At 34.7% G+C, this 22,116-nt stretch overlaps 2 protein-coding genes across 8 annotated transcripts; one reads left to right on the top strand and one right to left on the bottom strand.

The window, feature by feature from the left end:
- Positions 1-906: 906 nt before the first annotated feature.
- On the top strand, positions 907-3,067 carry LOC105188321 (mitochondrial import inner membrane translocase subunit Tim29). Of its 3 annotated transcripts, none has more exons than XM_011149713.3 (4): positions 907-1,190; positions 2,067-2,226; positions 2,341-2,442; positions 2,544-3,060. In XM_011149713.3, exons 2-4 carry the CDS (start codon positions 2,082-2,084, stop codon positions 2,948-2,950), a joined length of 654 nt encoding a protein of 217 aa, XP_011148015.1. In that variant the 5' UTR covers positions 907-1,190; positions 2,067-2,081; the 3' UTR covers positions 2,951-3,060. The 3 variants fall into 3 exon arrangements, with proteins under 3 accessions (XP_011148015.1, XP_025155700.1, XP_011148014.1); XM_025299915.1 differs by lacking the exon at positions 907-1,190 and adding an exon at positions 1,407-1,518 and having other exon boundaries at positions 2,550-3,067; XM_011149712.3 differs by lacking the exon at positions 907-1,190 and adding an exon at positions 1,411-1,518.
- Positions 3,068-3,600: 533 nt separating this feature from the next.
- Positions 3,601-20,738, bottom strand: AGBE (1,4-alpha-glucan-branching enzyme). 5 transcript variants are annotated; one of them, XM_025299924.1, is made up of 11 exons: positions 20,627-20,738; positions 6,627-6,743; positions 6,262-6,431; positions 5,932-6,176; positions 5,628-5,837; positions 5,230-5,537; positions 4,955-5,155; positions 4,486-4,835; positions 4,183-4,367; positions 3,720-4,011; positions 3,601-3,636 (listed from the first exon to the last, which is right to left on the bottom strand). In XM_025299924.1, exons 2-11 carry the CDS (start codon positions 6,737-6,739, stop codon positions 3,629-3,631), a joined length of 2,082 nt encoding a protein of 693 aa, XP_025155709.1. In that variant the 5' UTR covers positions 6,740-6,743; positions 20,627-20,738; the 3' UTR covers positions 3,601-3,628. The 5 variants fall into 5 exon arrangements, with proteins under 5 accessions (XP_025155709.1, XP_025155707.1, XP_025155708.1 ...); XM_025299922.1 differs by lacking the exon at positions 20,627-20,738 and adding an exon at positions 6,919-6,937; XM_025299923.1 differs by lacking the exon at positions 20,627-20,738 and adding an exon at positions 6,867-6,882.
- Between the last annotated feature and the right edge of the window lie 1,378 nt (positions 20,739-22,116).

Genomic DNA, 22,116 nt, shown 5'->3' with positions numbered 1-22,116 from the left:
AGTTCTCAATTGGCCAGTGAAATCTGTGGATCTCAATTAAATAGAAAACATACGGGGAAAAATTGTAAAATCCTGCTCATGAAAGCTCATGAGAGAAATATAACAACTTTGGTTGCACACGCGAGGAACGCATAAGAGGATCTTAGACGGGAGCCTCAATTTTTCTGGAATTTGCACAATTCCATCGACGTACGTCTCCAACAAGTTGTTGCATGCCAAGGGCATTGGACAGATTATTAGAACGGTTTTTTTCAGAACCAAACATCAAACGGCTCTTTTCAGAGCCACCCAAATATTAACAAAGGAACACTTCCGTATGTGCGCATAATTATTTGATTAATCAAAAATTCAATTTGCTTGCAATCAATGTCACATATATGCACCGCACCAATCTCTCACTTAGATCCAATATCGCGTATGTGTGACGGTATACAATTTTTTTCTATGTTTATCTATTTAATATTATTACGTAAAAAATAACACGATTTACATTGTGACAAAAGTTCTCCAAATAAAAGTGGCAGACTTTATATTCTCCCGCTTTCTCACATACATGTCTTTATCGACGCAACAACTATTCTTTCGCTGCTCGTGTTGCCATTGCAGTGTCGGTAAAGTCGTCGATAAGTTGAGCGCTCGGGTGGCCGGCCGCCGAGAGCTGGCGCACAATAGCATGCCAGAGAGGGGAACCTCTATTTCCCCTCTCGCGGAACGAATCGATGCAATACAGTGTACACATATATACATTAATAAAATAATTTGAGTTTGATACTTCTAAAAATAACACAATACGTGTTGTACTTGTACTTGGCGCCTTTTTTTTACCTTTTTGTTTAAAAAAGTAAGTTTTATATAAGTTTTACTTGTAAAATCTTATGTATTATCTTTAAGTTTTATTTGTAAAAACCTGTTATGTATGTACACGGTAGTTTGCGGTAATACACGGTAGTGTGCGCGCCGCTGCACGCACTGTAGCTGTGCTGTTTAGGTCCTGAAACTGGCATCATTGACTGAAATATATTTATTTCTTTACATACGTATTAAACGATTTATATATAATTTAAACGAATATGTAACAAAATAATCAAAAGATTCATAAAATATAAAAGAATGCCACATAAACAGTATATAAAACATACATCATACATTAGTGTTTATATATTTTATTATAAATAGCTTTCGCTATATTTGTAAGTGTTATCTTATATCTATTCTTTTTCGAAGAACATCTGAACTAATGTAATAAAGTGGAATGAAACAGATATATTTTTTCTCATTCTAAATTTAAATTATTGCATTAGTGTGCATTAGTTCATTGTTGTACCCATTCATTGCCGGTGCGAGTTCTTGTGTAGTGTATTTAATGGATAAATGTTCAAAATATGAACCATTTCAAGTTTTAATATAAATGTATTTATGTGACGCTTTTTAGCATATAAAACAAGATTGAAACTATTTAATATTATCGTTTGTTATGATAACAATACTTTTAGCTTTTAAAGAAGTGATGTTTTTCAGGTTAGGATGTTTATTGTATAAATAAGCCTTATAAATACTAAATGCTCATTAATTAAAATTTTTAACGATTTTTAATCTCATATCTTTATGCAAACACAATATGCACAAAGTTAAAATTTAAATAAATAATTTTAATCAAAATATTAAAAAGTATCTGCAACTTACTACAATATACTAATGGATAACAGTAATCACATATAAAGAATTCAAATAGTTATTATTTATATAAACAGGATAAATATAACCTATATGTATCTATAAATCTATTATTTTGCATTTTCATGTACAATCATACTTCCATAATGACGTTATAGTGTTAACATTAAGGCCTAAGAGAAACATAATATTTATTAGCAATTAAAACTTGAACTATCGATTAGTAATCTTTTAAACCTAATTGTTATCAAATAAGAATTAATATATTTAAGTCAATTAAGAATAAATATATTTTTACTGAAATTTGAAATTTCTGTACTTGTTTGTCAACATATGATTTAAACAACAAAATAGTAATAATTATACTTAATAGTTGATACAAATTATTTCAGATCATTACAAGAGATATGAATTCCTATCAAATGCTTCAACTAGCCTATAAGCTTAGGATGGCTTTTAGGATCTCTATAGATAGGTTTAACAAAATCAACATCAAAATAAAAAAGTATGAGATGTCTGAAAGAATTAAGGGTACCTTTCTTGAACGTTGGGGTAAATAATAAATTATTATTTAACTATTAAATTATTACTTAACTATTAAATTAAAATAGTAAATGCTATTAAAATATATTATTTTATATCATATTAAAGTTTTATTGATTCCAGCAAAATATTGGCATAACCTCTATATAGATTATAAAGATGTTGCGATTGATGTAGCTAAGGATTGTAAAAATCGTCCTATACGTGCCACAATTTATAGTACAAGTATATATTATTTTTTTTATATATTTCTATTTTATGCCACTTTGGCATATTATATTATAGATTATTTGCTAATGTAAAAATGATCATATATGATGTTACAGTTTTAGGAACCAGTTTGTATTTTAGTATACACAATCCAGATGAAGTTTTATTCAGAGATAATATGATAAAATATAACTTGAAATTGATGATGCTGGGAGAACTTATACGCAATCCTGTTGCTGTGAAGCATATAGAAAAGTTACAGCAATACTATAATGAAGGAATCATCAGGAGAATAAATTTGGGTATTTCATCTATAATTTGGATAGATAATTATGATCAAGACTGTTCCTCATACAAAGCTGTATGTCCATATCTTAAACCTTGTTATATAACTTTTTATAACAGAATAATAGATATAGGTTTCTTAGATAAGTGGTGGGTGTTAGAGAACAAAATGAATGACTATGATGTAAATGAAGCTGAATTTAATAACTTTATAAAATTGTCTACAAATACTACATAAATAGATTAAAAAATTCCTGTTATCAATATCATATGTGAATGTAATATATGATCTCTCAATAAGTTTCTCCTTGTTATTTATGTAACATTATAAAAAAAACAATAAATGTAAGTTCCATGAGGATTTCTGCATAACAAATATATATATTTATAAATTAATAACATAGAAATTCTGTTGTGTGTACAAAACTTGTCTTTAGTATTGTTAATTTTGTTAACATTAACAAAATTTTGTTAATATTGTTAACAAAATTTTATATAAAACAGGCATGTTTATAGATACTAGGATATTAAAATTAGATAAATTGAAGAGTATTCTTTTTTTATAACGTTTACAAAACGTTATAAAAATATATGTTAGATTCATAAAATTTGTAAGACAATTCTATTATTTATAAAAAAATATGAATTCAATAATTTAAATATAAGGAAATAAGATGGCAAATTTTAAGAAAAAAGCTAAAATTAGTATTCACAATGAAATAACAGAGCTTTTTATTTAAAAATATAACAAACATTTATCATAGTTTGTTGCAAGATTGATCACTTATTTCCTTATAAAAAAGACTTCTGAATTAAATTCTACAAAAATATATCTCTAAATAATTATATATAATCTTATACTATCCTTAATAACTTTCAACAATTTTCACTCATGATTTAGAGGTAATGTGTGTATTTATGGACCTGAAATTTAATTTAATCAGTATTATTAATAATAGTTTTGTAGGACTAATATATTAATGTTAAGTTATACTTATATATATTACCAGCTTGTGCATAAATTATGACTGTACGGCACGGAATGTAGACCATCATTTTGTGTGGATATGCAGAAAATGATTCTAGTTGAGTGAAATGTTGCACATTCAAGTCTACTCGATTTTGTCCACCGAACTGTTCATCATCACTGCATAAAATAATTTTATAAGATCCTGGTTTCTTTGTACCAATTGGATAATCGGCAAATGATTTATTCGGATGGAAATTGAAGACAAACACTAGATCAGCTCGATCAAAGACAACCACCTTGTCATCTTCATGCTTCCAACTCACATAACCCTATAAGTTGTAATTCCAAACTCATTTTCTATCACTTAAATTATCTCAATTTTTCAATATAAGCCTTTTTATACTTCTAATAAGTACAAAACTGTAAATGCGTGTGCATATGTGTGGTGCATGTGCGCACGTGCGCGCGTGTATGTATATGATACATGAAATCTACTTTACAGGGTTAGCATGCAGCCATCCATATTTTTCTTCAAGTGTGTTTACTGCGCGATCCCAATTGTTCATATATTTGTACTTTAACAATTCATCGTCTACTAAGTTCCACTGACGTCTCGCATAGTGGTAACTGTTCCCGTTTCCAACCCTTGGAAAATCGAGCCATTCAGGGTGACCGAATTCATTACCTATATAACATACATTTTCATATACTATCCCAAAATTGTTATTGCTCGTTTCTACCACAACATTTTATAAGTTTTAAAATAAAAATATTTTAAGAGATTAAAAGAGCTCGTTACTCACCTATGAAGTTTAGATAAGCTTCACCACCCAAAGCATGCGTGATCAGTGTGATTAAATTATGGAGAGCAATACCACGCGAAATGATATCACTATGTGTCAGAGTACTCATATGTGTATACATTTCCTTATCCATAAGCCAAAAAGCGATTGTTTTGTCGCCTACAAGAGCTTGATCGTGAGATTCGGAATAAGCAATCGACTTCTCCATCCATCTTCGATTCGACAATGTCCAACAAATATCCCCAACATTCCAATCTTCATCTTTTACCTCCTTTAACAATTTAATCCATTTGTCGGGAATAGCCATAGCTAATCGATAATCGAATCCTACACCACCTTCAGCAACTGGCCTTAAAAGAAAAAAGAAAAAAATATATATAATTTGTTTTATATGAAAAATTTATCTATTTTATATTTATATATCAAAATTATTTGCATTAACATTTATTAACATTAATACATCTTATACCTGCAAATGCCTGGCATTCCACTAACATCTTCAGCTATTGTGATCATTTCAGGATATATATCGTGTAACATATGATTAGCAATCATTAAGTATACTACACCCTCTACATCAACATTTAGACCATAATATTCATCATAATGACCACTGAAACCTTGTCCAAAACCCCTCGAATGATATAACATTGAAGTAATACCATCAAATCTGTCAAATTTACATATAGATGTTATATATTTGTTTACAGCAATAAAACTTATTATAGATTAACAATGGAATACCTGAATCCATCAAAGCCATATTCCTCAATATACCAACGTAAGTTAGATAATAAGAATCGGAGTACTTCGTACTCGCCATAATTGAATAATCTGCTATCCCACAATGGATGCTCGCCACGACAACCACTGTGAAAGAAACACGCATCCGTACCATCAAACATATTTAAACCATCCAAGGTGTTTTTGGATGCATGCGAATGTACCACATCTAGTAGTACATAAAGACCATGCTGATGCGCCACATCTATTAATTCTTTCAATTCTTCAGGAGTCCCATAACGAGATGAGGCAGCATAAAAAGAAGTTACCTTAATTTAAATGGAACATTATAGAATTGACTGTACATATTTATACAATAATTTAAAAAATTAATATATATATAGAATGAAAGTGTGCACCTGATATCCAAAACTAGCATAATATGCATGCTCCATGATTGCCATTAATTGTATTGCATTGTATCCCTGTTTTATAATTCTTGGTATTATATTTTTTGCAAACTCCAAATAAGTACCAACCCGTAATTCTTGAGTACTGATTCCAACATGACATTCATAAATTCTCAGACTCTCTGGTTTCTTTGGTTTAGGATGTTTAAATTTATATACCTGAAAAAGAAAAAAAGAAAAATCTTTTCATCTTCTAATTATATATTATATACAAACATTTATAATGATATTTATAATGATAATTATTTAATACATTTTCTGGAGATGGATGCCATATACGTTGTTTATAAGTAGTCCCCTCAGATTTATCTGCTGGTTGTGTTACATAAGTTGCCCAAGGACTTAGTCTCTCAAGCAACTCATTATGATTTTTGATAATAATTTTTACTTCAGAGAGATGTTTTATAGAGCAACTACCATCTATATTTGGAGGTAATCTCAGTTCCCATTTGCCATATTCCAATTTCTTAAATGGTGTGACAGTTCTATTCCAATTATCTTTACAAGAAACAATTGAAACAATTAAAAATAATTCTAATATATCAAGTTAAATATTATTAATTATGTATGAGTAGTTTTTTACTGAAATCTCCAGTCAAAAATACTTCTTGCGCAGCAGGCGCCCATTCCTTTGCAATAACACTATTATCATCCAGAATATGAATTCCAAAGTTTTTATATGCCATTGTAAATTGTTTTAAATCTTCATCTCCCTCCTGTATTTTTTCAATATAATCTTTAAATATAGCATATCTAAAATAGAAATATTCTATATAGTGTTTTATATATATATTTTTCAAATTATAGAAATTGGAAAATCCTTCTTAAAATTATATAATACAATAGAAGTTAAACGAATACCAAGAATTGTATTAATAAAAAGGCTTATATCTGTTAATATTTTTTATTAAATAAATTTGAATTATTATAAGTAAAAATATACATTACCTTCGACGAATATCATTTTCATATGGCTTCAAATAGGGATCTCTTTCCAAAAGAATTTTTATTTCTGGAACTTCAATTTGTGAGGGATCCATGCTAGACCATTTTCCTCCCATGTTTCTAAAATTACGAAACTCAAATAACTTTAATAACACACGACCGCGTAATTAAATGTAATCGGAGCATAGACCGGCTAAAATTTGAATGACATATCAAGGTGATCCCCCCTTTGATGACACGCACCACAATACACTTCCATCTCTATTCATTTTCGTTTCTATACTTCCATCTTTACCTTAGAACATGAAGAGAAGGGGCAAAGTGCAATTCAGTGTGTGTAAAGCCAGCGGCACACGGTACTTGTTTTGATACTGGATTGCTGCTGGATGAAAATACTGCGTTCTGATTGGTGCATTTCCATCCATCTTCGGAAACGTATCAATCAGAACGCAATATTTTCATCCAGCAAGTAAAGCCAGCGGCACACGGTGCTTGTTTTCGTGCTGGATTGCTTGCTGGATGAAAATACTGCGTTCTGATTGGTGCATTTCCATCCATCTTCGGAAATGTACCAATCACAAAGCAATATTTTCATCCAGCAAACAATCCAGCACGAAAACAAGTACCATGTGCCGCTGGCTTAATCCAGTACGAAAACAAGTACTGTGTACCGCTGGCTTTACTACGGATATAACAAATCAGTGGTGGTACTACGTAATTTTATAGACATAGGCCCATATTCAGAACGTGCTTATAACTATGTTAGCACGCTGTTAACCAATGAAACCAATGAAAAGCCACGCAATATGCCTTCTGATTGGTTAACAGCGCACTAACATAGTTATAAGCACGTTTTGAATATGGGTCATAGGCTGGTATTCACAGTCGTTTCTTATATTTAAGACCGTCTTAAATTTATCTTCAGATGCTACACAAATCATTTCATTGGCTATAGGGTATCTGAAAGTGAACTTAAGACGGTCTTAAATATAAGACCTGACTATAAATACCGGCCATAGACTACGTTTATACCGCTTCTAACTTCGACTTAGTAACGTTAATGTTATAACTACTTAAGGTGAATTGCGTTTACTCATTTACGCTTATCTATTTGAAATAACTTAATAACTTTCGAGTGAGTCAAGGATTTCCATTAGTACCAATATAAAAGGCCGAAAAATGAAATGATTGTGATTGTAGTCTGAATATAAAAGAATTAGAATATGAAAAGAATAGTATGTAAATAAATCAACAAATAAAGTGAACTTTTAGGTTATATTATGAATTTGAAAATTATAAAATATGTATATATCTATATAGTAAAATTTATATAATAAAATATAATATTCAATTAAAAATAAAATTAAAATTTTAGGTTATCAATTTTGGAAAAAATTAATCATGGAAAATATGGAAAGCGTACGCTCGTTTGTTGCTATATATTTGAAAATAGTAGAAAATATGACGATGCAATATATACTATATGTACGAAATATTTTGATTAAACGGCGAAAGCATCAGAAAGAAATTATATTACAACATTTGTTGAATTTAACACCACCAAATCATTTGCTTGATCTCGGACCCGTATTACAATTTTCACGACATAAATCAATTTTATAATCAAGTTAAGATATTCAATTTTTATATTGGTATTATTGTCATATTTACACTGCGTCCGTCTACACGTCTTCCTTACATCGATGTAGAAACTCTAAAGACCATTATACGTAAAAAAATTTTAGTCGTAACCGTAAGACCGTAAGCAAATTGACCAATCACAATCCAGCATCTCGAAATATACGAATTGTGATTGGTCAATTTGCTTACGGACTTACGATTACGACTAAAACTTTTGTACAATGCCCTTTGTACAATTGTGCAATGGCCTTAAGCCTCTTCACCAAATGACTTTGAGTTACTACATCAATGTAATAACTTCGTCGTAAAGGAGTGTTTACACGGCATCTAACGTCAGTAGTTATAACATCGATGTTATAACCAGAGAGAAGCCTGAGAGCGGGCATGGCTGCATTTACAGCGTTATGGAAAAGTTGGCTGATTCGAAGCGCCAACTGGGTCCATTTTTCATGGACATGAACTACTAAGCCAATGTCCACGATTTGTTGGTACTATCCCGTGCTATGTCCATAATTATTTGGTTCTGTTCTGTGCTATGTTCACGAGCGAGCTAGATTAGTTAGATAAAAACGAAGAATCGGTCTTTGCCTCACCACCAGCGAATAGCCAATCGCGACGAAGCGAGGCAGCAGCGATGTTATCGTAAGGCAGACGTCGCCGTCCTCCCTTTCACCCCCTTGTTTTCCTTTCCACATTGTTTTATATTCATGATTCGGGAAGAAAATAATTTCGAGAGTTCGGATGATTTCTAGCAATGACGCGACAGAGATAACGCGCGGCCACATTAATTTGTCATGACTTTTATATTACTTATAATTACATAAACGCCCATATATGCAAATTATAGATAATTATTGCGCGTATGTTTTAACATTGTACAATATGATATATAATAATAACAACTTCATTTCTTGCAGTAATTTTTTTAAGATCTTCGTTGAGGTCGTGAATTAATTTTTTTTTCACCAATCAGTTTTCTGCAAAAATTACGACTTTTTAAATAAAATATAAAATGTTTCTCTTCTCTTCTCTCCGAAGAGTTAATTAAAAAATATGTACTCCACAGAGTCAACTAAAAAATGTGTAGTCAGAAGAGTCAATTCAAAAGTGTACTCCGAAAAGACAATTTAATAGCATATTCCGAAGAGTCAATTTGAAAGCGTACTCTGAAAAATCAAATTAATATTGTAATTCGAAAAGTCAATTTATAATAGAATATTTACTTCGATGATTCAGCTAAAGAAAAAAACATTTATTTATTATTATATTCAGAGAATAATATTTAATTTATTATTTATACTTATCTTACTTATGCTTATCCTACATATGCTTTGAATGAAAAATTTAATTTGTTGACTGATTCAGATTTAGATTTGTTAAAATATCTCTTATGCGCAACTCTTGAACAGGTAGGTAGTAAAATAATACTTTTTCTTTACGAATTTTATAAACTTTTCACGAACATAAAAATTGAAAGATTCTCAGAGAACAAATAACTTTTCTTGAACATTTAAATCAAAGGAAAAAATTTTCCCATTAATAAAGAATGAATAATTAATATCTCACACAAGAAGAATCTTCATCCTTGAAAGCACAGCGCGATTTTGCTTTTAGAAAAGTATAATATTGATGTAATAGTAACAAATGCTATCCAAACACGGTGAAAATCTTAAACGTTTTTGAGAAACGCAGTTTGAAGTTTAGTCTTTTCTGTTAATGTCGTTATAGCAGAAGAATTACCAATTTGCTTCAGTAGCGCAGTGCATCAGGCTTTGTGATATGAGCGTAGAGGTTGTTCAAGTTTATTATTTTTGCTATCACAGGGAAAACTATGTAGAATGTATAATAATACGCAGACAAATTCTTTACATAATCATACTTATTTCTTTTAGCATGAATAAAAATGATCAATGCTAACATGATAAGTATATATCGCAATTGTACGTGTACGTGTACACATATCACACACATATGCACACGTGTACCAATGATGTCAAAACCGAACAATTCGTGAAAATTTTTTATTGATCGCAATTGTACGAAAAGACGAAAGAGAAGTACACGGGTCTCCGCGGGTATCTCGTCATATTAATTGTCTATGAGCTGATGAACAATTGATCTCCGGTATTTACAAGTTACGCTTGTCCGCAGCTTGTTCGGTTTTGACATCATTGGAATCAGTGATGCGAATTTGGTGATGGGCTTGCACGAGGATTCTCCTCTCCCCCCAACTCCATATACGCACACAGCCAGCTCCGACAATCCGTGTGAGTCACGCGATCGGCAATCGTCGACGCGCCGAGCGAGCGAGAGAGAGAGAGAGAATATCATTCCCTCCTTGTCGCTCTCGTTCTCGCTCAGCGAGCCTAATTCTTCCTTGCCACAATCTGAATCGCGGGCGCGACTGTCTCTCTCCTTTCCTCTCCATGACAATACTGAAAGTTTCGTCTACTCGGCGCACCGAAATTATTACAAATAATATTTTATTATTAATAATATTATTTGTAATATATATTATTTGTAATATTATTATTTGTAATTTCACTTGCAATTGTTAATAATGTTACAAATAATACAAATTTTTACAAATTTTATTATTTGTAAAATTTATATCATTTGTAATATTATTTGTAATAGTATTAATAATATCCGGCGCCAAGAAAATGAAATATATTTTATTAATTATTTTGCGGAGTCGGGCAGGTTCACAGGTTTAATTATTGGATTGTTTAATAATATTTTAAGAATAATTTTAAGTTATACAAGGATGTAGTATGAAATATAAAAGAATATTGTACAGAATCAAGAAGTACGAAATGAAACCTCTTTGCTTTTATTACAATATCCTGTAAGTTAATAAATATTTTTCATACAGTATTAAATAATCTCCAAAAACAATTACATCCGTGAAATTTTCTATCCGCGCAAGAAAAATTCATAAAATATATTTGTTTCGTCGCTCTAAATGAGAAAACTCTCAGAACAATGTCATAGTTGTTCAGTGCACTACTCAATAAAAATATAATAATACTATGTTTGTATGTGTGAAGAATATTTGTTAACTTACAGGATATTGTAACAAAAGCAAGGAGGTTTTATTTCGTACTTCTAAGGCCAAGACTTATTAACGGCTTAAGACATATTCGAATCGATCTTGCCTTAATTGGTCGGATCAATGATCGGTCTTGCCTTAACTTCCAAGCCTCATAACACGGAAAGTACTCAATGAAATGTAACTTTGATAGAGTGTTTTGGAAAGTTCTCGAGATAAGCTACAAGAATATGTAATAAAAAGTTGTAGTTTCTATTTAAAAAAACATTAATGACCTTGGCCTGATTTTGACAAGGTCACTCAAGGTCAAGTCCACATTTCTGTCATGTGTCCTCCTTCAATCCATGCAACTTTTGTTCGAAAAATTTTTTAATAAACCAACAAATTTTTACAAATAAAATTTATTATTATTTATTAGAACACTGAGTTATATGGTTATTTCACTTGTTATTGTAACAAATTAATTATTATAACGATGCAATAAAAGATATTTAATACAAAAAATCTTGGTGCGGCTGCACCAAAAACTATATGGAACTAAAACTTGATTAATACATACATGACAGCATTTTTATTATAATAAAATGTTCTTGTAAATTCTCTTTATACATATACGGTATAATGTTTTATTTATATTTATATAGTATTATAATAAATTAATTATAAACCTTCACTATAGAATGTATTATAATAAAAATGCTGTCATATATGTATTAAACAAGTTTTAGTTCGATATAGTTTCTGGTGCAGCCGCGCCAAGATATTTTGTATTAAATATTTTTTATTGCATTGTTATAATAATTAATTTGTTACAATAACAAGTAAAATAACCATATAACTCAGTGTTCTAATAAATAATGATAAATTTTACTTGTAAAAATTTATGATATGGACATTTTTTGTAGCTAGGTTTGCTTGAATATTTTGAATAATATAACCTTTAAAAAGATATTTTTTTTTAATATTGGACACTATTAACAAACGTGTTAAATTTTTATAACACGATATAATTTTTTAAAAGTTTATGTACATATATCTTACAAAAAAATAATTTGATTTGAATTAAAAAAAAAATAATAATTTGATAAGTTTTACTTATAAAAACTTATGTTATGTACATAATATTAAAAAGATATTTTTTTTAAATATTGGACACTATTAACAAACGTGTTAAATTTTTATAACACGATATAATTTTCACTTTTAAGTTTATATGTACATAAACTTTAAAGTTTATGTACATATATTATAATATATATCTTAAAAGAGAAGATAATTTGAATTTGAGATTTCTAAAAATATTAAGTTAAGTATACAATAATCATATATAATGTCAGGTTTCTCAATTGGCGCTACTGTTCATATACGAGGGCGGTCCGATAAGTACTTAGCCTCACCGCTCGATGGCGCCACTATCGCAAGAGAAATTTACTAATGTGTAGTACATTCTCGTAGACGGCTACTGTCGAAATTTCAGCCGAATTGGACTCGTAGTTTTGTTTTGACCGCGTGTGGAAGCGGGCGTGTCCGCGGATTTTAGAAAAATGGAAAAAGAGCAATATCGGTCAGTGATTCGATTCTTGTTTTTGGAAGGGAAATCGCGCAGCGAAATCAAAGAGCGCTTGGATGCTGTGTACGGTGACTCTTCTCCTTCGATGGCGACCGTCAAAAATTGGTTTAACGAGTTTCAACGTGGTCGCACGTCGGTTTTTGATGAACCACGCCCAGGTGCCCCGAAAACGGTACCACGGAGGATAACATGACAAAAATCCACGATCTCGTATTGGCAGACCGCCGATTGAAGGTGCGCGAGATAGCTGAGACAGTAGGCATCTCAAAAGACCGCGTGGGTCATATCCTGCATGAAATTTTGGGCATGAGAAAGCTGTCGGCGCGATGGGTGCCGCGTTTGCTCACTCCGGACAACAAGCGCAACCGTGAGACCACTTCAGAGCAGTGTTTGACGCTGTTTAAGCGCAATCCGAAGGAGTTTCTGCGTTGTTTCGTGACCGTCGACGAAACATGGATCCACTGGTACACACCAGAGACCAAGGAACAGTCGAAACAGTGGACTTCACCCGGCGAACGTGCTCCGAAGAAGGCGAAGACTGTCCTATCGGCCGGAAAGGTGATGGCCACCGTTTTCTGGGATTCACAAGGTGTGGTCTACATCGACTACCTGGAGAAGGGCAAAACGGTCACAGAGCTGTCACTATGCCGAATTATTGGGCCGATTCGACGTCGAATTGCAGAAAAAACGGCCCCATTTGGCGAAGAAAAAAGTGCTCTTCCACCATGACAACGCACCGGTTCACACCTCCGCCCTCGCCACGGTCAAATTGGTCGAATTGGGCTACGAACTGCTGCCCCATCCACCGTATTCTCCAGATTTGGCCCCGTGCGACTTCTTTTTGTTTCCAAACTTGAAAAAGTCACTCGCCGGGCAGAAATTTGAGTCGAATGAGGAGGTCATCGCCGCCACGGAGGCCTACTTTGCAGACCTCGAGAAAACGTATTTTTCAGACGGGTTAAAGAAGTTGGAGCATCGCTGGGTCAAGTGTATCGAGCTAAAAGGAGACTATGCTGAGAGATAAATCGCCACTTTTCCAAAATTTTCGTTTTTCTTTTGTAAGCTAAGTACTTATCGGACCACCCTCGTATATCACTTCTTTTGTACAGTAGAATAGTGTTGCAGAGTTTTATTATAGTTATAAATTTTACTTGTAAAAACTTATGTTCACATATGTACATTAAAAAAAATAATTTGAGTTTGATACTTCTAAAAATAACACAATACGTGTTGCGCTTGTATTTGGCACCTTTTTTTACCTTTCTGTTTAAAAAGATAAGATTTATATAACTTTAACTTGTAAAATCTTATGTATTATCTTTAAGTTTCACTTGTAAAAACCTGCTATGTACACATATATACCTTTAAAAAAAATTTGATTTGAAATTTCTAAAAATAACACAATACATGTTGCGCTTGTACTTGGCGCCTTTTTTTACCTTTTTGTTTAAAAAGATAAGTTTTATAATAAATTTTACAATTGTAAAAACTTATGTTACATATATTTTTTGTCGTTAGGTTTTTCTTGAATAATAATAACTTTTAAAAAGATATTTTTTTTAAATATTGGATACTATTAATAAACGTGTTAAATTTTTGCCATGAAAAGAATACAAACATTTGTAGTGCCTCTGGGCCAGTGTTTTTTATTTGCGTATCATCAGCTTCAATCCAATCAGATTTACCTTCTCTACATATACTTGTGTAATGACCGCTTGCAATGCACGATCCATGATGAAATATGGCATTCATTACTTTATACAACTGTCCTGCTACTGATACTTTAGTTGTTGGGACAGCACGCAGAGTAAATTTGTTTATACATATATGTATACAGGGTATTAGAAAAGTCTAAAACGGTCAAATATCTCGAAAATAGAATGTTTCTGAGAAAAATGTTTCCAACCAAAGTTGTAGGGTTTAAAAGTTCTATTGAATGATGATATCCGTTCGACCTTGCGTAAAGGGATCAAGGCGAGGTCAAGGCCAACATAATTTTTTTAAATAGAATACCCAATTTTTTATCACACAGTGTTAAAGTTGACAGCGAGACGTTTCCAAAACATTACTTGACAGCGAGACGTTTCCAAAACATTACTTGATGACCTATTTTTCTTAAGAATTGTCTGAGTTATGAGCTTTAGAATTTACGGTGCCGCCAATATTAGTATTATCCAGGATGTACCGCGTGGAGGTTGCATGATCGAACTTTACATCCCCCCCCCTGTGTATGTGTGTGTGTGTGCGTGTGTATGTGTCAGCAAAAATAAGGTTCGTCCCTCCGCGGTTCGTCACTACCGCAGTATTTAATGACTCTAAACCCTCTCTGCTATGTGTATGTGTATGTGTGTGTGTGCGCGCGCGCGTGTGTATGTAGACGGGTTTTTATTGAATTAAGTATTCAAATTGTCTTCCGTCTGCTGCTTGACAATAACCTTATTGTAGATGAAATTCATTTAAAACGTTTCGGCTCATTTCTGGTGAAATAACATTTACTTGGTGCAGTATGCGTCCCCTAAGGTCTGCCAAGCTAGCAGGATTCGTTCCGTACACATTGTTTTTAACATATCCCCATAAGAAGTAGTCCAATGGACAAAGATCTGGTGATCTAGAGGGCCACTCTATTTCTCCACATCTTGTTATCCATCGGTTTGGGAAAGTATCAGTTAAAAATTGACGCACTACTACTGCATAGTCCTTATCTCTGCTGACACACACACACACACACACACACACACGCAGAGGGTGTAAAGTCCGACCATGCAACCTCCACGCGGTACATTCTGAATAATATCAATGCTGGCGGCACCGTAAATTCTAAAGCTCATAACTCAGACAATTCTCAACAAAAATAGGTCATCAAGTAGTATTTCGGAAACGTCTCGCTGTCATCTTTAACACTGTGTGATAAAAAATGGAATATTCCATTTAAAAAAATCATGGCATTGACCTCGCCTTGACTCCTCCACTCAAGGTCAACCGGATATGATCATTCAATAGAACTTTTAAAACCTTACAACTTTAGTTGGAAATCTTTTTCTTAAAAATGTTTCGTTTTCGAGATATTTGACCGTTTCCAAACTTTTCTAACTAAAGTGACATGGTCCATTATCGATGATTTTATTAAAAAATTTTTCGAACGAAAGTTGCATGGCTTGAAGGACGACACACAATGGAAATGTGGACTTGACCTTGAGTGAAGTGACCTTGTCAAAATCAGGCCAAGGTCATTAATGTTTTTTTAAATAGAAACTACGATTTTTTATTACATATTCTTGTAGCTTATCTCGAGAGCATTCCAAAACACTCTAACAAAGTTACATTTCATCGAGTACTTTCCGAGTTATGAGGCTTGGAACTTAAGGCAAGACCGATCACTGATCCGACCAATTAAGGCAAGATCAATTCGAATATGTCTTTAGCCGTTAATAAGTCTTGGCCTTAGAAGTACGAAATAAAACCTCCTTGCTTTTGTTACAATATCCTGTAAGTTAACAAATATTCTTCACACATACAAACATAGTATTATTATATTTTTATTGAGTAGTGCATTGAACAACTATAAAATTGTTCTGAGAGTTTTCTCATTTAGAGCGACGAAACAAATATATTTTATGAATTTTTTTTGCGCAGATAGAAAATTTCACGGATGTAATTGTTTTTGGAGATTATGTAATACTGTATGAAAAATATTTATTAACTTATAGGATATTGTAATAAAAGCAAAGAGGTTTCATTTCGTACTTCTTGATTCTGTACAATATTCTTTTATATTTCATACTACATCCTTGTATAACTTAAAATTATTCTTAAAATATTATTAAACAATCCAATAATCAAACCTGTGAACCTGCCCGACTCCGCAAAATAATTAATAAAATATATTTCATTTTCTTGGCGCCGAATATTATTAATACTATTACAAATAATATTACGAATGATATAAATTTTTACAAATAAAATTTGTAAAAATTTGTATTATTTGTAACATTATTATACAATTACAAATAAAATTACAAATAATATTAGGTGCGCAACTAAGTTCTCGCTGTTTTTTTGATGAAAATGCAACTTTATTGTGAAAAAATGGTTACAAATGAATCATTCAAAATATTGCCCATCGCTAGCGACAACTTTTTCCTATCTTTCTGGCAGAGCTCGAATACCGTCACGGTAGAAGTGTTCGTCTTTTGAGGCTATCCACGAATCAAGCCATTTTGAGATGTCTTCATATGAGCGGAACTGCTGATTAGCCAGACCATGTGACATCGAACGGAACAAGTAATAATCGGACGGCGCAATATCTGGGGAATATGGCGGGTGTGGTAGGACTTCCCATTTGAGCGTTTCTAAGTAGGTTTTAACGGGTTTGGCAACGTGAGGCCGAGCGTTGTCATGCTGTAGAATCACTTTTTCGTGCCTCTGCTCGTATTGTGGCCGCTTTTCGCGCAGTGCTCGGCTCAATCGCATCAATTGAGTTCGATACCGTCCCCCAGTGATGGTGTCGTTCGGTTTCAACAGCTCATAATAAATAACACCGCCCTGGTACCACAAATACACAGCAAAACCTTCGCAGCGTGAATATTCGGCCGAGCCGACGACGTAGAAGCATGACCGGACAGTCCCCATGATTTTGTTCTCTTTGGGTTGCTGTAATGAATCCATTTTTCATCACCCATAACGATGCGATGAAGAAAACCCTTCCTTTTTTGCCGCTGGAGCAGTTGTTCACAGGCGAAAAAACGACGCTCAACGTCTCTTGGCTTCAAATCATAAGGAACCCAAGTTCTTTGTTTTTGAATCATTCCCAACGCATGCAATCGCTTGGAAATGGCTTGGCGGGTAACTCCTAATGCAGAAGCAAGCTCTTTTTGCGTTTGGCACGGATCCTCGAGCAATGCCTCCAATTCAGTGTCTTCGAAGGTTTTTGGCCTTCCTTCACGCGAACGGTCGTCAACATCGAAATCACCGTCTTTGAAGCGACGGAACCAATCACGGCACGTTGTTTCACTTAGAGCAGCATCTCCGTAAACTTTTTGGAGTTCTCGATGCGCTTCAGCCGCCGTTTTCTTCGAATGAAAGAAGAAAAGCAACACTTCCCGCAAATGACGATTATTTGGCACAAAATCAGACATTTTCACACAACCAAAAGTATATGATGCAAAAACAAAATCACTAATGTGTCAAAGCGGTTTGTTTACCATATGTCTAAGCTTGGTTCATGACGTTTTGGTTATGTCATAATCGAGCAGCACTTACTACTGGAGCCATCTCTTGAAAAACAGCGGGAACTTAGTTGCGCACCTAATAATATTACAAATAATATATGTTACAAATAATATTATTAATAATAAAATATTATTTGTAATAATTTCGGTGCGCCGAGTAGACAAAACTTTTCAATATTGTCATAGAGAGGAAAGGAGAGAGAGAGACAGTCGCGCCCGCGATTCAGATTATGGGTAAGAAAGAATTCGGCTCGCTCGCTGAGCGAGAACGAGAGCGACAAGGAGGGAATGATATTCTCTGTCTCTCGCTCGCTCGGCGCGTCGACGATTGCCGACGCGTGGCTCACACGGATTGACCGAGCTGGCTGTGTGCGTATATGGGGGGGGGGGAGAGAGGAAAATCCTCGTGCAAGCCCGTCACCAAATTCGCATGACTGATACCAATGATATCAAAACCGAACAAACTGTGGACAAGCGTAACTTGTAAATACCGGAGATTAATTGTTTATCAGCTCATAGACAATTAATATGACGAGATACCCGCGGAGACCCGTGTACTTCTTTTTCGTTTTTGCGTACAATTGCGATCAATAAAAAATTTTCACGAATTGTTCAGTTTTGACATCATTGGTATACGTGCATATGTGTGTGATATGTGTACACGTATACGTACAATTGCGATATACACTTATCATGTTAGCATTGATCATTTTTATTCATGCTAAAAGAAATAAGTATGATTATGTAAAGAATTTGTCTGCGTATTATTATACATTCTACATAGTTCTCCCTGTGATAGTAAAAATAATACACTTGAACAACCTCTACGCTCATATCACAAAGCCTGATCCACTGCGCTACTGAAGCAAATTGGTAATTCTTCTGCTATAACGACATTTGTAACGCTCCGCCCTCCCGCCGCTTGTCTCCCCGCGCTCCATCCTCGCGAGGTTGACGCGTCGCGGGTCGGAGGTCTCGGTCCGGTTCGTAGTGATCGGCCTTTCGCTGTCGGCCGTGCTCGCTCGCCGCGGACTGACGGACGGATGTTCGCTGCGGGATGGTTGGGTAGGATTAATTTATTGCACGCTTAAATTTCACTCTTTTTGACGAGTGGCGGGCTGCTGGCCTCTCATTCGGCCCCACCGCCGATTTATTCGGGATCTTTGTTTTCTTGTACACTCGTTATTCGCTATACATGTGTCCGCGTAAGAAACGGCTATCTGTTACTGTTCGCGATATTCGCACCGGGAAGTGTTTACAAATTTCCGTGCTACGATTTTTCGACCGACAATGTGCTCGAGATCTGTCAACGGTTGACGAGGATCGGCCGCTCTTCGCCGGCGGGAACAATAGATGCACGCGGTTCCTGGTAACCCGAAATGATGAAGAAAAACAAACGCGACAATTTATGTGCACCGCATCTACCTGCTCTCGTTAGGAAATAATTATCAATAAGATATTACCGATGGGCCAGTCACACTCTTCACCGGCTGTGCGTCGCACAAATTTACATTCGCGTTTGCTCGATAACGACTCGCGTCCCGTGAATTTGACAATATCAGGTAGACTTTCTATGTTGTAACGGCTCGTGTTAACCTCGGAATTGCTCGAATTATAATATCCGGAATAATACTCGGTCGCTTTGATTGTTTAGAAACAAACTCGCCGGTGAGAACTCTTCAATACGTTCGGAGAGCCGTCGGTAAACAATAATATCCTTCCGGTACACCGGAGTTTCTTGACGTATATGAGTTGTGATATTCGCTCGGACGGACAAGCGTTTAGAATTTCGCCAGACGGCGACAAGTTGCGGCCGTTCTCTCAAAAAAAAAAAAAATAGAAAAGAACTTATTCTAAGTCGGCGCGGCGGCTAATTGCTGCCTAACGTCGACGGACGAGCACGTATAAATCGCGGAACAGTGGCTAACTGCTGCCGTTCTCTCGGAAACAGAAAACTTATGCTAAGTCGGCGCGGCGGCTAACTGCTGCCTAACGTCGACGGACGAGCACGTATAAATCGCGAGACAGTGGCTAACTGCTGCCGTTCTCTCGGAAACAGAAAACTTATGCTAAGTCGGCGCGGCGGCTAATTGCTGCTTAACGTCGACGGACGAGCACGTATAAACCGCGGAACGGTGGCTAACTGCTGCCGTTCTCTCGGAAACAGAAAACTTATGCTAAGTCGGCGCGGCGGCTAATTGCTGCCTAACGTCGACGGACGAGCACGTATAAACCGCGGAACGGTGGCTAACTGCTGCCGTTCTCTCGGAAACAGAAAACTTATGCTAAGTCGGCGCGGCGGCTAATTGCTGCCTAACGCCGACGGACGAACACTTATAAATCGCGGAACGTTGGCTAACTGCTGCCGTTCTCTCGGAAACAGAAAACTTATTCTAAGTCAGATCCGAGTGGATCGGATCGGCAGAACGCTAAGCGTCCGCTTCGCGCGTGCCGCCGGGTCTTGCAATATTCCCCCGGTGATGCGGTACGGTATTTGGAGAAAATTACTCACCGGCGTTGCCGTGCTTCCCGGACTCTCTGTTCGCTTACTGATCTGGTCCTCAGTCTTCTCGTCGGATGCCTCTTTTCATCAGGGAGCTCTGCTCGGAAGACTGTCTCGCTCGAGACGACGACTCTCTCGATCTCGGCGAGAGAACGAGTTATATACCATTAAAATCGAGAGTCGAGCACGGAAGGGGTTTGAATTTCCACGGAATTTGCGCATGTGGATTTTGGGATTACCCCTTTTCGTGACTTAATCCCGATTTTTCCCGAGCGGGCGAGCGATCACTCGTCTTCTTTCGGCGCTCGGGCTTCGTTGCTGCGGCACTGATGGGCGGTGCGGTGCGGGGATGGTAGCGGCGATGTTCGATCGCGCGGCGACCGATCGTCGTCGCTGCGCGATTCGTAACGGGGACAAGGATCTTTGTCCCACGTTACACATTAACAGAAAAGACTAAACTTCAAACTACATTTCTCAAAAACGTTTAAGATTTGCACCGTTTTTGGATAGCATTTGCTACTATTACATTAATATTATACTTTTCTAAAAGAAAAATCGCACGGTGATTTCAAGGATGAAGATTCCTCTTGTGTGAGATATTAATTATTCATTCTTTATTAATGGGAAAATATTTTCCTTTGGTTTAAATGTTTAAGAAAAGTTCTTTGTCCTCTGAGAATCTTTCAAGAATCTTTTTTTATGTTCGTGAAAAGTTTATAAAATTCGTAAAGAAAAAAAATTATTTTACTACCTACCTGTTCAAGAGTTGCGCATAAGAGATATTTTAACAAATCTAAATCTGAATCAGTCAACAAATTAAATTTTTCATTCAAAGCATATGTAGGATAAGCATAAGTAAGATAAGTATAAATAATAAATTAAATATTATTCTCTGAATATAATAATAAATAAATGTTTTTTTCTTTAGCTGAATCATCGAAGTAAATATTCTATTATAAATTGACTTTTCGAATTACAATATTAATTTGATTTTTCAGAGTACGCTTTCAAATTGACTCTTCGGAATATGCTATTAAATTGTCTTTTCGGAGTCACTTTTGAATTGACTCTTCTGACTACACATTTTTTAGTTGACTCTGTGGAGTACATATTTTTTAATTAACTCTTCGGACAGAAGAGAAGAGAAACATTTTATATTTTATTTAAAAAGTCGTAATTTTTGCAGAAAACTGATTGGTGAAAAAAAAATTAATTCACGACCTCAACGAAGATCTTAAAAAAATTACTGCAAGAAATGAAGTTGTTATTATTATATATCATATTGTACAATGTTAAAACATACGCGCAATAATTATCTATAATTTGCATATATGGGCGTTTATGTAATTATAAGTAATATAAAAGTCATGACAAATTAATGTGGCCGCGCGTTATCTCTGTCGCGTCATTGCTAGAAATCATCCGAACTCTCGAAATTATTTTCTTCCCGAATCATGAATATAAAACAATGTGGAAAGGAAAACAAGGGGGTGAAAGGG

The sequence above is a fragment of the Harpegnathos saltator genome, unplaced genomic scaffold (assembly GCF_003227715.2).
Source record: "Harpegnathos saltator strain DR-91 unplaced genomic scaffold, Hsal_v8.6 scaffold297, whole genome shotgun sequence".
NCBI lineage: Eukaryota > Metazoa > Arthropoda > Insecta > Hymenoptera > Formicidae > Harpegnathos > Harpegnathos saltator.
This window is presented reverse-complemented; position numbering and strand designations above follow the sequence as displayed.

Bases quoted from the DNA above. Each gene is read 5' to 3' on its own strand.
- AGBE (XM_025299924.1), bottom strand. From the start codon at position 6,739: ATGGGAGGAAAATGGTCTAGCATGGATCCCTCACAAATTGAAGTTCCA. The intron at 6,177-6,261 runs GTAAAAAACTAC...TTTCTTGTAAAG, and splicing joins ATTTTTGACTGGAGATTTCA to ATAATTGGAATAGAACTGTC. The intron at 4,836-4,954 runs GTATAAGATGTA...TTTTCTTTTAAG, and splicing joins GGAATGCCAGGCATTTGCAG to GCCAGTTGCTGAAGGTGGTG.
- LOC105188321 (XM_011149713.3), top strand. From the start codon at position 2,082: ATGAATTCCTATCAAATGCTTCAACTAGCCTATAAGCTTAGGATGGCT. The intron at 2,227-2,340 runs GTAAATAATAAA...TATTGATTCCAG, and splicing joins TACCTTTCTTGAACGTTGGG to CAAAATATTGGCATAACCTC. The intron at 2,443-2,543 runs GTATATATTATT...ATGATGTTACAG, and splicing joins TGCCACAATTTATAGTACAA to TTTTAGGAACCAGTTTGTAT.